This window comes from Micropterus dolomieu, unplaced genomic scaffold (genome assembly GCF_021292245.1).
Source record: "Micropterus dolomieu isolate WLL.071019.BEF.003 ecotype Adirondacks unplaced genomic scaffold, ASM2129224v1 contig_12247, whole genome shotgun sequence".
Classification (NCBI taxonomy): domain Eukaryota; kingdom Metazoa; phylum Chordata; class Actinopteri; order Centrarchiformes; family Centrarchidae; genus Micropterus; species Micropterus dolomieu.
In genome coordinates, this window is record NW_025741233.1 from 1 (window position 1) to 14,670 (window position 14,670).

At 51.6% G+C, this 14,670-nt stretch overlaps 1 protein-coding gene across 1 annotated transcript; it reads left to right on the top strand.

Moving 5' to 3' along the window:
- Positions 1 to 266: 266 nt before the first annotated feature.
- Positions 267 to 14,235, top strand: LOC123966019 (ninein-like protein; the record flags this gene model as incomplete). Its single annotated transcript, XM_046042265.1, has 15 exons — positions 267 to 459; positions 781 to 891; positions 3,370 to 3,456; positions 3,858 to 4,011; positions 8,579 to 8,647; positions 9,059 to 9,183; positions 9,257 to 9,337; positions 10,061 to 10,203; positions 10,358 to 10,495; positions 10,752 to 12,275; positions 13,165 to 13,269; positions 13,361 to 13,430; positions 13,503 to 13,691; positions 13,818 to 13,907; positions 14,038 to 14,235. Coding segments are annotated over 15 exons (3,277 nt in total), but the record flags the coding sequence as incomplete, so codon positions are not given.
- Between the last annotated feature and the right edge of the window lie 435 nt (positions 14,236 to 14,670).

Here is a 14,670-nt window from a genome sequence, read left to right on the forward strand (position 1 = left end):
CTGACCTTAGCTGGACACACACTGCGCTGACGTTAGCTGGACACACTCTGCGCTGACGTTAGCTGGACACACACTGCGCTGACGTTAGCTGGACACACACTGCGCTGACGTTAGCTGGACACACACTGCGCTGACGTTAGCTGGACACACTCTGCGCTGACGTTAGCTGGACACACTCTGCGCTGACGTTAGCTGGACACACACTGCGCTGACCTTAGCTGGACACACACTGCGCTGACGTTAGCTTGACACTTTGCTCTGACGAGCCGCTCTGTGATTGGCAGGGACCTGGAGCAGGGCTTCCGTGATAGGCTGGCGTCTCTGCGCAGTCAGTCGGAGCAGGAGAGCGAGGCGCTGCTGCAGCAGGCGGAGAGCGAGCGCCGCGCGCTGCAGGACGAGCTGCGGCTGCTCCGGGCGCAGGAGGCGGAGCTACAGGAGGAGCTTTGCAGCGCCGCACAGGTGGGAACACGACCTGGTTTAGATTCTTCTGTCCTCCTCTGATCATGTCCTGTAGTACTAATAAAGTACAAGTACTGCTACAAGTGAATACACAGAAGTATCAGCACGTGGGTAGTACAGTAGGTCCAGCTCGCTGAGTTTGAGATATTTAAACACCATCGTTCACTAAAAGTACTCTGATAAAGTGTTTAGTCTGACGTGTTCTCACCAATGAGGGACCAGGACCAGACCCCTGTGGGTCCAGTTTAAAGGATCTGAGTGGCCCTGAGGGGCCTGCTGACCTGCAGGTGAACATTAAAGCGTTTGTGTGTGTGTGAGCAGGAGAGCCGGCGTCTGGAGGAGGAGCTGAGGGTCGTGAAGCTGAAGCTGACCGACGCAGAGAGATCGGTGAACAGGCTGCAGAGAGACCTGGACCAGCTGCTGCACCACAAGGTACCGCCCGCCGACCCGGGCGCCGCCAGACTCTGCCGCTTTAGCTTCCCCCGGTTCTGTCAGCGGCGTGTTAGTGTGAAGGTCTGATGTTGCAGCCACAGTGACCTTCCTCGACACGTTGGAGCAGTGAGAACAGTCAGACCTCTGTAGGCGGCGTTCAGAAACGTGCCGACGCCGGCTTGTGATCTATAGAAGCAGAGCTGACTGTGTCCTGTGAGTAAACTGTGAACCATGCGTACGCACAGGAGAGCAGAGGAGAGAAACGGCGTCTCACGTGGAGGAAGAATGAAACGGTCTGAGGTGAAGAGGCTGTGCCATAAATCCAGATTTCCCCTCTGAGTATTCCAGGCTTAAAGCCTTTCTGAAGAAACAAACTCTCGTTTGACTGGTAAAAAACATCATTTAAGATCATTTGCAGCCACAAAGATCCAGATTCAGGATCAGAAACAGGATTCAGTTTCTGCAAAAGAGCCTCAGATCTGTTTAATCAGGAACCAGATTAATTAAAAGCTGCATGCAGCAGTTTGTTCTGCTAAATCAGGTGAACGGGAGACAAATTTAATGATGCTGTTTTCAGAGCGTCAGTTGAGCAGAGTTTCACAGACTGTTCTCACATGTTCCCACACGCTGAGCGCCGGCGTGTGGAACTGACACGCTGCCTGTAAAAACTGTTTTACTAAGTAAATCTTCCTGTGTGCGTCACATAAAACACGTCCTGTTTCTTGAACTCGTCAGCACCTCGTTCAGCGTTTGAGGAAGTCATTCGCTTTCCTCTCTTTTCAAACGGGGGAATCCAGATCAGTACCTGCTTCATCCCGCCTGTGTGTCCAACCCAGCCAATGAGGGAGGCCCCTTCCTGCAGGTCGGTTATAAAGGGGCGGGGCTCCGGAGCTCAGGGCTTAAGAGTGTTTATATATTCGACAATATATGATTATGTCTGTGCGTATTGTTTTTAAGTCGCTGTACTATTCTGTGTGGGCTTCATCAGTGGTGATAAATGATTCGAAGTATATGAACGTTTAGAGTCTTTAATATTTAGCAGTCTGGTGAGAACGCCGTTTGATCAGTGAGCACAGCAAAGTGTCTGAACAGCATGAGCCGGCAGAACAGATGTTGGAGGCAGCGTCCACCTCTTCTCTCAGCATAAATGACCGTGTTCACACACGGCTACAGATACACACAGCGACACACAACACCGGTCCTCTCCAGACGCTCACCTGTTCCCGCCTGCCCGCTGATCTGTCGGCGGAGAGAGGCGAGGGAGAAGAGAAGCTCGCCTTGGCATCAACTGTCTTGTTTCTAACTTTCACTCAGGAGCAAAAATCAGCCTTCAAACAGAAATGATGATAATTATCGATATCCTGTGATTTGAAATGTCTTATCGTGGTGACGTCTCCGGCCGTATGGTCCGGCCCTTTTCACACTCCCAGCAGTGATTTCAGGTGGTGGCCCCTCAGAGCCCAGAGAGAATATTTCAGTACGATTATTTTCTCGTCTTGTTCTTGCGAACCCAGTATCGTAATTCCTCACGTCTCGTGAGTTAAGTATATCGTCTTACCCCTAATCTGAGCCGCTATGTCCCATCAGTCTTCAACACACAGTTACCCCCCGAACGCGTCCCTGTGAGCTTCACTGAGCGTTTGGAGGCTGGGACATGGGGCTCCCTCTCTCTCCTCTGTGAATTATAAAGGGGCCCCGCTCCGTCCTCACTGACAGAGGAGCCTCCTTCGAACTCAGTCCGAGCACCTGAGGGCCTCCACAGTGGCGTCAGGACAGCTCTGTTATACATGCCCCCCCCCCTTTAACTAAACTCCAAAAACTCGTTTAAACGTCTGCATCAGACGGGGACCTGTCAGGTGACCCGGATCTAACACGTGGCCCTTACAGCTCAGCGCTCTCTGGTTAAAAGCTGCTGGTACCAACGAAGCTCTGTGAGCGCCTCTAGCTAAACATCTCTGATCCCAGCGTTCAGGAATCTTCTCTGAAGGTTCAGCAGCAGTCACACATCTGTTCCTCCTCCATCCAATATTATACTAACACTGAGTCACAGGACCAATCAGCTGCCAGGGCTCCCTTACACTCTGACCAATCAGCTGCCAGGGCTCCCTCACACTCTGACCAATCAGCTGCCAGGGCTCCCTCACACTCTGACCAATCAGCTGCCAGGGCTCCCTCACACTCTGACCAATCAGCTGCCAGGGCTCCTTCACACTCTGACCAATCAGCTGCCAGGGCTCCCTCACACTCTGACCAATCAGCTGCCAGGGCTCTGTCACACTCTGAGTCACATGACATGGTGAACCTGAGAGCGGACAGGAAGTCAGACCTCACCTGGTGTCAGGTGACTGTCCTCCCAGCAGGTGAATTATTGACGACCTCTCTCCCCTCGGTCTTCGTCTCCTCGCCGCCGCAGACAAAGCCGACTCTTGATGTGGTGATTGACAGCTACGTTTAACCTGTGTTGTCTTGCTTTGGCAGTTTGGCGGCTTGGACCCGGCGGGCGGCGCTCTGAGTCACGAGGAGCGCTTCTCCGACATCATCAGAGAGTACGAGCTGCAGCTGCGGGTGAGAGGCCGTCTGATTCTTCGCTTTCTGTTTCACGCCGCTGATGGTAGAAACAGGAAGTCTGAAGGCTCGTTGAGGGTAGATCAGGTCTTTAATGTCTGTTTCTGTCTGTGCACCTGAACGCCTCGTGTCCCTACAACAGAGGATCCAGGTGAGAACACGTGAGTTTGCTGTTTACCTGCATGTGTGTGGCTCGCCGCTCTGTGACATCACTTCCTGCAGCAGAGCAGACGTATAGATCTGATCCTGAAGTGATCGTGTAGAGGAGGTTTAGATGCTGCACTCGCTCAGAGCCTACAGACACCCAACGGGGTTGGCGAGGAGCGGCGCTCTGATGTGTGTGTCAGCATGCAGGGAGGCTGAGTGTGCAGGTGCTGACAGCGTGTGTGTTGTGCGTTCAGGAGCTGCGGGACAGAAACGATGAGCTGAGCTCAGAGCTGGAGGCGCTGCAGAGTCAGAGGACCGACAGGAAGTCCAGACGACCTGCAGGGAGCGACACCGACGCCGCTCTGAGCTGGACCCAACAACGGCCCGTCAGCACCGAGTCCGACTCTGGTAACACAACTACAGCTACTCACGGCTACAGCTACACGCGGCTACAGATACTCGTGGTTACACGTGGCTACAGCTACACGCGGCTACAGATACTCGTGGCTACACGCGGCTGTGGCTATACGCGGCTACAGCTACTCACGGCTACACATGGCTACAGCTACACACGGCTACAGCTAAACACGGCTACACACGGCTACAGTTAAACACAGCTACACATGGCTACGGCTACACACGGCTACGGCTACAGCTAAACACGGCTACACACGGCTACAGTTAAACACAGCTACACATGGCTACGGCTACACACGGCTACGGCTACACACGGCTACAGTTAAACACAGCTACACACGGCTACGGCTACACACGGCTACGGCTACACACGGCTACGGCTACACACGGCTACGGCTACTCACGGCTACACACGGCTACAGCTACACACGGCTACGGCTACACACGGCTACGGCTACTCACGGCTACACACGGCTACGGCTACACACGGCTACAGCTACACACGGCTACAGCTACTCACAGCTACACACGGCTACAGCTACACACGGCTACGGCTACACACAGCTACACATGGCTACGGCTACACACGGCTACAGATACTCGCGGCTACAGATACTCGCGGCTACAGCTAATCGCGGCTACTCACGGCTACAGATACACATAGCTACAGATACACACAGCTACTCGCGGCTACAGCTACACGCGGCTACACACGGCTACAGATACTCGCGGCTACACACGGCTACAGATATTCGCGGCTACAGCTACACGCGGCTACAGCTACACATGGCTACAGATACTCGTGGCTACATGCGGCTACAGCTACACGCGGCTACACGTGGCTACAGCTACACACGGCTACGGCTACACACGGCTACAGATCCTCACGGCTACACACGGCTACGGCTACACACGGCTACGGCTACACACGGCTACGGCTACACGGCTACACACGGCTACAGATCCTCACGGCTACACACGGCTACGGCTACACACGGCTACACGCGGCTACGGCTACACGCGGCTACGGCTACACAGTAGAAGTACTTCAAATTGTAAGTAGAGTACTTGAGTAAATGTACTTTCAGTAACACGCTTCTGTCAGGAGGTGGCGCCACTTCACCTGCTTTCACCAGCTCACTGCAGAGCTGTGATTGGCTGCAGGTCACAGAATGAGGCGCACTGATTGGTCCACAAACAAACAAACAGGATGCAGCAGGATGCAGCTTTAAACAATAAAAGTGAAGTTTGAATTTAAATAAAGATGTGCTGCTGAGGATCTGCAGAGCGGACACATCAGGGTCTTTGTCCTGAAGGATTCTGGGAGTCCCTTTCAGAGCAAAGTTAAGAGAGAAACACCTGTTCACACATAAATGCTCAAATTAAAGGAACTTTAACTTGAATGGACACGTTTTATACTTCATCTAAATATAATCCGGTTCATCTTATTTCCAGTATCTTATTTTGAAAAGCAGCTCAGCCTGTCTGCAGGTCTGCTCTCTCTGCAGAGCGAGGAGCTGAAGTCTCCGACCCTCAGCTGCTCTGTGACCTTTCATTTACCGTAAAGGCTCTAAAACATGTGCATTCAGGTTCTCTGACCTCTAAAGAAAAGTGGTCGTCTCGAGCCGGACGCCCGAGTGTGCGAGCTCCTGCAGCTCTTCAGTGTTATTAGGAGAAGCATGTTGAAACTGTGGCCGCCGTATTCTCTGTAAGAGAAGGGAAACGCTGCTCTGAAGCTCTCCGCTCTGTAAATGTAGAGCAGAGAGTGCCGAGTGCTCGTTACGGCTGAAAGTGAAGAGGGTTCAGTACCTGCTGAGCAGGTCTGACCAGGTAGGCACACAGGAATACAGGTCCTGCAGGTGTGCAGGGTCACACTGAATGTGTCCTCTGTCCCAGCGTGTCTCACCGTGAGTCTCCACATCCTCTTCTCCAGGAACAGAATCCTCTGTTTACTCTGTTTACTCTGTGTTTACTGTCTGTTTACTCTCTGTTTACTGTCTGTTTACTCTCTGTTTACTGTTTACTGTCTGTTTACTGTCTGTTTACTGTCTGTTTACTCTCTGTTTACTCTCTGTTTACTGTTTACTGTCTGTTTACTCTCTGTTTACTGTTTACTGTCTGTTTACTCTCTGTTTACTGTTTACTGTCTGTTTACTCTCTGTTTACTGTTTACTGTCTGTTTACTCTCTGTTTACTGTTTACTCTCTGTTTACTCTATTTACTGTTTACTGTCTGTTTACTGTCTGTTTACTCTATTTACTGTTTACTCTCTGTTTACTCTCTGTTTACTGTTTACTGTCTGTTTTCTGTTTACTGTCTGTTTACTCTGTTTACTCTCTGTTTACTGTCGGTTTACTGTTTACTGTCTGTTTACTGTCTGTTTACTCTATTTAATGTTTACTGTCTGTTTACTCTGTTTACTCTGTTTACTGTTTACTGTCTGTTTACTCTCTGTTTACGGTTTACTGTCTGTTTACGGTTTACTGTCTGTTTACTGTTTACTGTCTGTTTACTGTTTACTGTCTGTTTACTCTATTTACTGTTTACTGTCTGTTTACTGTTTACTGTCTGTTTACTGTTTACTGTCTGTTTACTCTATTTAATGTTTACTGTCTGTTTACTCTGTTTACTGTTTACTGTCTGTTTACTGTTTACTGTCTGTTTACGGTTTACTCTATTTACTGTTTACTGTCTGTTTACTCTATTTACTGTTTACTGTCTGTTTACTCTATTTAATGTTTACTGTCTGTTTACTCTATTTAATGTTTACTGTCTGTTTACTCTGTTTACTCTCTGTTTACTGTTTACTGTCTGTTTACTCTCTGTTTACGGTTTACTCTCTGTTTACGGTTTACTCTCTCTGTTTACGGTTTACTGTCTGTTTACTGTTTACTGTCTGTTTACTCTCTGTTTACGCTCTGTTTACTGTTTACTCTCTGTTTACTCTCTGTTTACTCTCTGTTTACTGTTTACTGTCTGTTTACTGTCTGTTTACTCTCTGTTTAATGTTTACTGTCTGTTTACTCTCTGTTTACTGTCTGTTTACTGTCTGTTTACTGTTTACTGTCTGTTTACTCTCTGTTTACTGTTTACTCTCTGTTTACTCTCTGTTTACTGTTTACTCTCTGTTTACTCTCTGTTTGCTCTCTGTTTACTGTTTACTGTCTGTTTACTCTCTGTTTACTGTTTACTCTCTGTTTGCTCTCTGTTTACTGTTTACTCTCTGTTTACTCTCTGTTTACTCTCTGTTTACTGTTTACTCTCTGTTTACGCTCTGTTTACTGTTTACTGTCTGTTTACTCTCTGTTTACTGTTTACTCTCTGTTTACTCTCTGTTTACTCTCTGTTTACTGTTTACTGTCTGTTTACTCTCTGTTTACTCTCTGTTTACTCTCTGTTTACTGTTTACTGTCTGTTTACTGTTTACTGTCTGTTTACTCTCTGTTTACTGTTTACTGTCTGTTTACTCTCTGTTTACTGTTTACTCTCTGTTTACTGTTTACGCTCTGTTTACTGTCTGTTTACTCTCTGTTTACTGTTTACTCTCTGTTTACTCTCTGTTTACTGTCTGTTTACTGTCTGTTTACTCTCTGTTTACTGTTTACTCTCTGTTTACTCTCTGTTTACTGTCTGTTTACTCTCTGTTTACTGTTTACTCTCTGTTTACTCTCTGTTTACTGTTTACTCTCTGTTTACTGTTTACGCTCTGTTTACTCTCTGTTTACTCTCTGTTTACTGTCTGTTTACTGTCTGTTTACTCTCTGTTTACTGTTTACTGTCTGTTTACTCTCTGTTTACTGTTTACTCTCTGTTTACTGTTTACGCTCTGTTTACTGTCTGTTTACTCTCTGTTTACTCTCTGTTTACTGTTTACTCTCTGTTTACTCTCTGTTTACTGTCTGTTTACTCTCTGTTTACTCTCTGTTTACTGTCTGTTTACTCTCTGTTTACTGTTTACTCTCTGTTTACTCTCTGTTTACTCTCTGTTTACTCTCTGTTTACTGTCTGTTTACTGTCTGTTTACTCTCTGTTTACTCTCTGTTTACTGTTTACTCTCTGTTTACTCTCTGTTTACTCTCTGTTTACTGTCTGTTTACTGTCTGTTTACTGTTTACTGTCTGTTTACTGTCTGTTTACTGTTTACTGTCTGTTTACTCTCTGTTTACTCTGTTTACTGTCTGTTTACTCTCTGTTTACTGTTTACTGTTTACTCTCTGTTTACTCTCTGTTTACTGTTTACTGTCTGTTTACTGTTTACTCTCTGTTTACTCTGTTTACTGTTTACTCTCTGTTTACTCTCTGTTTACTGTCTGTTTACTGTTTACTGTCTGTTTACTGTTTACTGTCTGTTTACTGTTTACTCTCTGTTTACTGTTTACTCTCTGTTTACTGTCTGTTTACTGTTTACTCTCTGTTTACTGTTTACTCTCTGTTTACTGTTTACTCTCTGTTTACTGTTTACTCTCTGTTTACTGTCTGTTTACTGTTTACTCTCTGTTTACTGTTTACTCTCTGTTTACTCTCTGTTTACTGTCTGTTTACTGTCTGTTGTGTTCAGACGACTCGGACATGAAGCGCAGCTCGCCTCCTCTGGTCAGGAAGAAACTGCAGCCGGAAAATAAAACGGGTGAGGAACAGACCGCTTGTAGTAACGCAGCTCTGTGTGTCAAACACCGGTCCAGCTGGCAGGGGAGGGAACCAGGTCTCTGCTCGGGTCTGGTCTGAGTGAAACACAATCCTTTATTGCTCAGTTGGACCAGGGGGGTCAGTTGGACCAGGGGGGTCTTTACCACGGTGCGTGTTGTGGCCAGGAGAGGAACTGCAGCCTGGTTCTCCACCATCAGCACGCAGACTGGGTCTGATCAGAGGACTGAAGTTTAAGAATCAATCACTTTGGTTAAAATAATAAAAACACCACAGACGAGTTCTTTGAGTCCCGGGGAACCGGGACGGGGAGCCCGGCCTCTGTAGTGTCCGTCATTTTCACCAGTTATCCGTCAGCTGCTGGGTCCATAAAATGTCCCCTCTCCTGTTGCAGCTCTGAGCTCTCTGGACGGGGCCCCGGGCCCCGCGGTCAGCATTCAGACGGAGCTGGCTCTGGAGCAGCTGAAGCAGAAGCAGAGCCAGGAGCTACAGCAGCTGCGCATCCAGCTGGAGACGCAGGTAAGAGCCGGAGCCCGGAGCCCGGATCCGACTCGGTCACAGAGACACTGAACCCCCCGTGTTCCTCCTGCAGGTGAACTACTACGAGCGCAGCCTGGACCTGATGAGGCAGAGCATGGAGGTGGAGCGCAAAGACATCTCCCAGGCCTTCAAGGTAACACTACATCAATATGAATGTTCTTTAGAGTCCGGAGCTGCTGCACAGGGGACAAAAAGCAAGGGCCACAGAAAAGAGACGAGTTTTAACAGTGATGTTAGATAGTGGCAGGTCGTTCCACAGGTTGGGGGGGCAGAACCCCTCGACCGGCAGATCTCAGCCCTCCAGCTGGAGTGGGAACCTGAAGAAGCTGTTGGGTAAAGCGGAGCCCGTCCGTTCAGGCATTTAAGAGTTACAAGTTAAAGTCAGGAGGCGGAGTTACAGTAGTGAAGACAGGAAGTTATGAAGGCGCTGATCAGCCTCTCTGTCTTTAGGAGGGAGATGGCAGAAATCGGTTTATCTCACCGTCCAGCAGCGAGACTCCTCGCAGCTCCTAACACCCGGGCGTCCTCACTAAACACTTGTGACTCCTGATCTCCAGGTCTCTGGTCTCCGTGTTTCCCTGTGGACACAGTCACGTCTCTCAGATCAAGTACGGGACATTCATTTAAATAATCGACCTGAATTACAAGAGAGTACAAGAACCCAAATACCAACATCTGTGAGGAAGTACTGCGCCTCATCCTCGCACCTGAAGTTACTCTCTCAGACTTTAAAAACACGTCGCGGTGTTTCGTCAGGACTCGATACATCACGTACAGCATGAACGAGTACTTTTACTCTAGGTAGTAGAAGTACACGCTGCTGGTTCTGACCCTGTCCTGTTTGACTGTCCGTCAGGTGGAGATCAGCGAGCTGGAGGAGCAGAAGGCTCAGGCGGAGCAGCAGGTGCAGCAGCTGAAGGAGACTGTGGACAAACTGCAGCGCCAACAGGGGGGAGGAGCCGGAGGAGCAGGAGGGCGGAGCCACGAGCAGGAGCGCAGGTGAGCAAGACCGCACTGCAGGAGGTGAGGAAGCTCAGGACCCTCAGACGGGTCAGAGCCTCCGTCAGGTCGTCTCCTGTAGGAGTCGGTGTTTCTGGTATTTTGTCCACTCCGCCGAGCCGCCGTCTGGTTTGATGTGTCGGTGTTTTCCCAGAATGCAGCGGGAGCGCGCGGAGCTGGAGCAGAACTTTGCCCGAGAGATCAGCAACCTGGTCCAGAGACTGAGCGCCGAGAAGGACCAGCTGGAGGCGGAGCTGAAGCTGAAGCTGGACCAGGAAGTGCTGCTGGTCAGGTGAGTGGTGACCTCACAGCTCGCACTCTGCTGTTACTGTGCAGGTTACCCAGCATGCTCAGGGGCACGTTTACAGCACAGGTTATTTCCCATAATCCTTCAGCCTGCTGGTTCAGTGTCTTCCTATGTCAGGTGTAGGTGACGTGTTTAGATTCCAGCGAGCGGCGAGGAGGAGGTTTACTCGCCACCGCTTGTTGGCTGTTTGAATGTTCTGCGTGAGTAACAGGAAGTCCGTCTCTCTCACGCCGCTGAGCAGGGAGGAGGCCGAGCAGCAGCGCTCTCAGATGGAGCTGCAGCACGCCGAAGGCCAGCGCCGCATCCTGCACCAGCTCCACCGGGAGCGCCGGCGGCTGCAGGAGCAGAGAGCATTCTGGGAGGACCGGCTGGTCCAGGCGGAGCAAGTGAAGCTGCGGTGTGAAGAGCAGGCCAGGATCTGCAGCCAGGTCTCCTCAGAGAGGACGAGGACGGAGGAGGAGGTGTCCACTCTGCATCTGCGGGTCAGCCAATCAGAGGCCGGCTTAAAGGAGCTGAGGGACCGCAGCGCTCAGCTGGAGGACGACCTTGCGGCGTCTCGCGGGCGCTGCGCTCAGCTGGAGGACGACCTCGCGGCGTCTCGCGGCCGCAGCGCTCAGCTGGAGGACGACCTCGCGGCGTCTCGCGGCCGCTGCGCTCAGCTGGAGGACGACCTCGCGGCGTCTCGCGGCCGCAGCGCTCAGCTGGAGGACGACCTCGCGGCGTCTCGCGGGCGCTGCGCTCAGCTGGAGGACGACCTCGACCTCGCGGCGTCTCGGCTGGAGGAGAGCGTCGCCTTCCTGGAGTCTCAGGAGGTTTTAAATAAACGCCTGGTGGAGGAGAAGAGCTCCGCTGAGGAGGAGCTGCAGCTGCTGAAGACCCAGGAGGAGCAGCTCCTGGTCCAGGTGGCCCGGCTGAAGGAGGAGGTGGGAAACCTTCAGGCTGCGTCCGACGGGCTTCTGCAGGACCGGGACGAGGCGGTGGACAGCTGCGGCCGCCTCTCCAGCGCCTTCCTCCAGCAGGAGGCGCAGCTCAGAGCCAGGGAGCAGGAGCTGGAGGGTCTGCGGGAGGCCACCCGGATCAAGGCTGAGGGTCTCTGCAGACAGACTGCTGAGCTGGACTCGCTGAAGACGGACCGCCACAGGCTGATCCAGGACCTGAAGGACCAGGCCATGGCTTTGGACAACCTGCAGCTGGAGCTGGACGGCGTCTCCGAGGAGTTGGACAGGAGGAGGGGCGCCGAGGAGAGTCTGCAGGAGGCTCTGAAGCAGGAGCAGACCAGGACCTCGCAGCTCCGGTCCAGGCTGGACGAGGAGAGGGAGGAGGTCTGTCGTCTGAGCCAGGAGAACGGGAGCTACACCCGGCTGGCCGACCAGCTCTCCACCCAGATTGTAGAGATGGAGGAGGAGATCTCCACGCTCAGAGACCACCTCAGAGAGCTCAGCTCCCAGCTCAACGGGACCGCAGACCTGGTCCTGGATCTCAGGAGGCAGCTAAACTCCAAAACCAGCGAAGTGGATCGGCTGCGGGCCGAGGTGGCGGAAGCCAAGGCCTCGTCTGAAAAGCATCGCAGCGACGCTGAGCAGCTGGACCGGGCCAGAGAGCAGGTCCTCCAGCTGCAGCAGGTCCTGCAGGACTCCCAGAACCAGCTGAGGACGGCTGAGGAGGACTTCCACCAGGAGAAGAGGAAGATGATGCAGCAGCTGATGGAGCTGGAGAAGCTGGTCCTGGCCCTGGAGGAGGAGATGGACCCGGCCAGCCCACACAGGTTTGTGGAGCATGAGACGGCTCGGAGACCCGAAACCTGGTCCGCATGATGACTAACCTGCTTTAAACAGAACCTGAATGACTAATCGATCATGTGAGCCTTCCTCAGGTAGACGCTCTGCACGCCGGCCTCTCTAACCTTCATCTCTAACCCAATCACAAAGCATGAAGCAGAGCCTCACCTGCCCGCCGCCGCCGTTTCCTCTCAGCGTGATTTAAACAGGTTCACGGCAGCACAGCGGCTCTGGGACCCGATGGAGGTCAGAGTCCAGATTTAAGGCCTCAGTTTGCTTCAGATGAAACATGAACGTAGCTGCAGTTGAGTGAAGCCGAGCCGTCAGGTGATCCACGAGATCCTGGATCATAGATCTGAAGCCCCCTCTCCACCGGCTCCACTCTGGGGCCGGGAGCTAGGGCCGAACGTGTGATCAGGATCAAAGTCAGATCCTGGTTTCTGCTCCTGAGGGAAAGTTAATGTGGTGTAAGGGTTTTTCTTACCTCTTCAGAGGATCCGTAAACTAATCTGAGGCAGAACCTTCAGGATCTGTTTCCAGCAACATAAATATCTTAGAAACATTTAGCTCTGATTTGGTTCAAATCAAACATTTACTGAACATTTGTTTTTGTCTCCTCCTTCACTGTCACATCTGGTACCGGGTTTTTGGTATCCCCTTGGTTTAGGTTTCACGTGAGCCGAGTTGACAGTTTCAGACCGGATATCTGAATCACCTTGTTTGAAGCAGACTGAGGCCTTCAGAGACCGGATCTGTAGGAACCTAAATGAATCACTGAATGCGTCCGAAATCAGCGCAGCGGCGTCATGAGATGTGTGACGAGGTTAGGGCTCCTGAGCTGTTCGGTCTCTGACTTGTTCTGGTTTGCTGCTGCAGGACTCAGCTGGAGGAGGTCCGGTCAGAGAACGGGGCTCTGCTGGAGCGGGTGAGCCTGCTGCAGCAGGAAGTCCAGAACCTGGAGGACGACGTGGCCAAGAAGAGGTGAGTAAAGGCTCTGAGGTGTCGGGGGGGTCGCTGCAGATCAGGGTTTTACTAAAGATCAGACTGACTGACGCTCTGTGTGGTCCGTAAGGAGGAGCCTGGAGGAGATGGAGAGGGACCACGAGAGGAGCAGGGAGGAGGAGGAGCGGCTGCACAGGGAGGTGAGGACCTCCAGACTCTGACCTCTGACCTCTGAGGGGGGGCAGAAAGGTAAAACTCTGTTTCTCCCGCAGAACTCCAGGTACCGGGAGGAGGTTCTGGACCTGAGCAGCAGAAACCTGCAGCTCAGCAACGACAACGCAGAGCTGAGCGCCCGTCTCCGGGGAGACCAGGAGGCGGTCCGGATGCTGCAGGAGCGCCTGGCGATGATCTCCAAGGAGCAGGAGGAGGCGGGAGCATCGGTGAGCCAAACTCTTCTTCATGTGTTTAAATAAATGCTGATGTTTCCACGAGCATCTGCTCTCAGGTGTTGTTTCAGGTTCCCGCGGGATCAGGTTCTGGTGTTGTTTCAGGTTCCTGCGGGTTCAGGTTCTGGTCTTGTGTTTCAGGTTCCAGCGGGATCAGGTTCAGGTGTTGTGCGTTTCAGGTTCCCGCGGGATCAGGTTCAGGTGTTGTGTTTCAGGTTCCCACGAGATCAGGTTCGGGTGTTGTTTCAGGTTCCCGCGGGATCAGGTTCAGGTGTTGTGTTTCAGGTTCCTGCGGGATCATGTTCTGCTGTTGTGCATTTCAGGTTCCTGTGGGATCAGGTTCTGGTGTTGTGCGGATCAGGTTCAGGTGTTGTGTTTCAGGTTCCTGCGGGATGAGGTTCGGGTGTTGTGTTTCAGGTTCCTGCGGGTTCAGGTTCTGGTCTTGTGTTTCAGGTTCCCGCGGGATCAGGTTCGGGTGTTGTTTTTCAGGTTCCTACGGGATCAGGTTCCTGCGGGATCAGGTTCTGGTGTTGTGCGTTTCAGGTTCCTGCGGGATCAGGTTCAGGTGTTGTTTCAGGTTCCTGCGGGTTCAGGTTCTGGTCTTGTGTTTCAGGTTCCAGCGGGATCAGGTTCAGGTGTTGTGCGTTTCAGGTTCCTGCGGGATCAGGTTCAGGTGTTGTGTTTCAGGTTCCCACGAGATCAGGTTTGGGTGTTGTTTCAGGTTCCCGCGGGATCAGGTTCAGGTGTTGTGTTTCATGTTCCTGCGGGATCAGGTTCTGGTGTTGTGCATTTCAGGTTCCTGTGGGATCAGGTTCTGGTGTTGTGCGGATCAGGTTCAGGTGTTGTGTTTCAGGTTCCCGCGGGATCAGGTTCGGGTGTTGTTTTTCAGGTTCCTGCGGGATCAGGTTCTGGTGTTGTGCATTTCAGGTTCCTGCGGGATCAGGTTCAGGTGTTGTGCGTTTCAGGTTCCTGTGGGATCAGGTTCAGGTGTTGT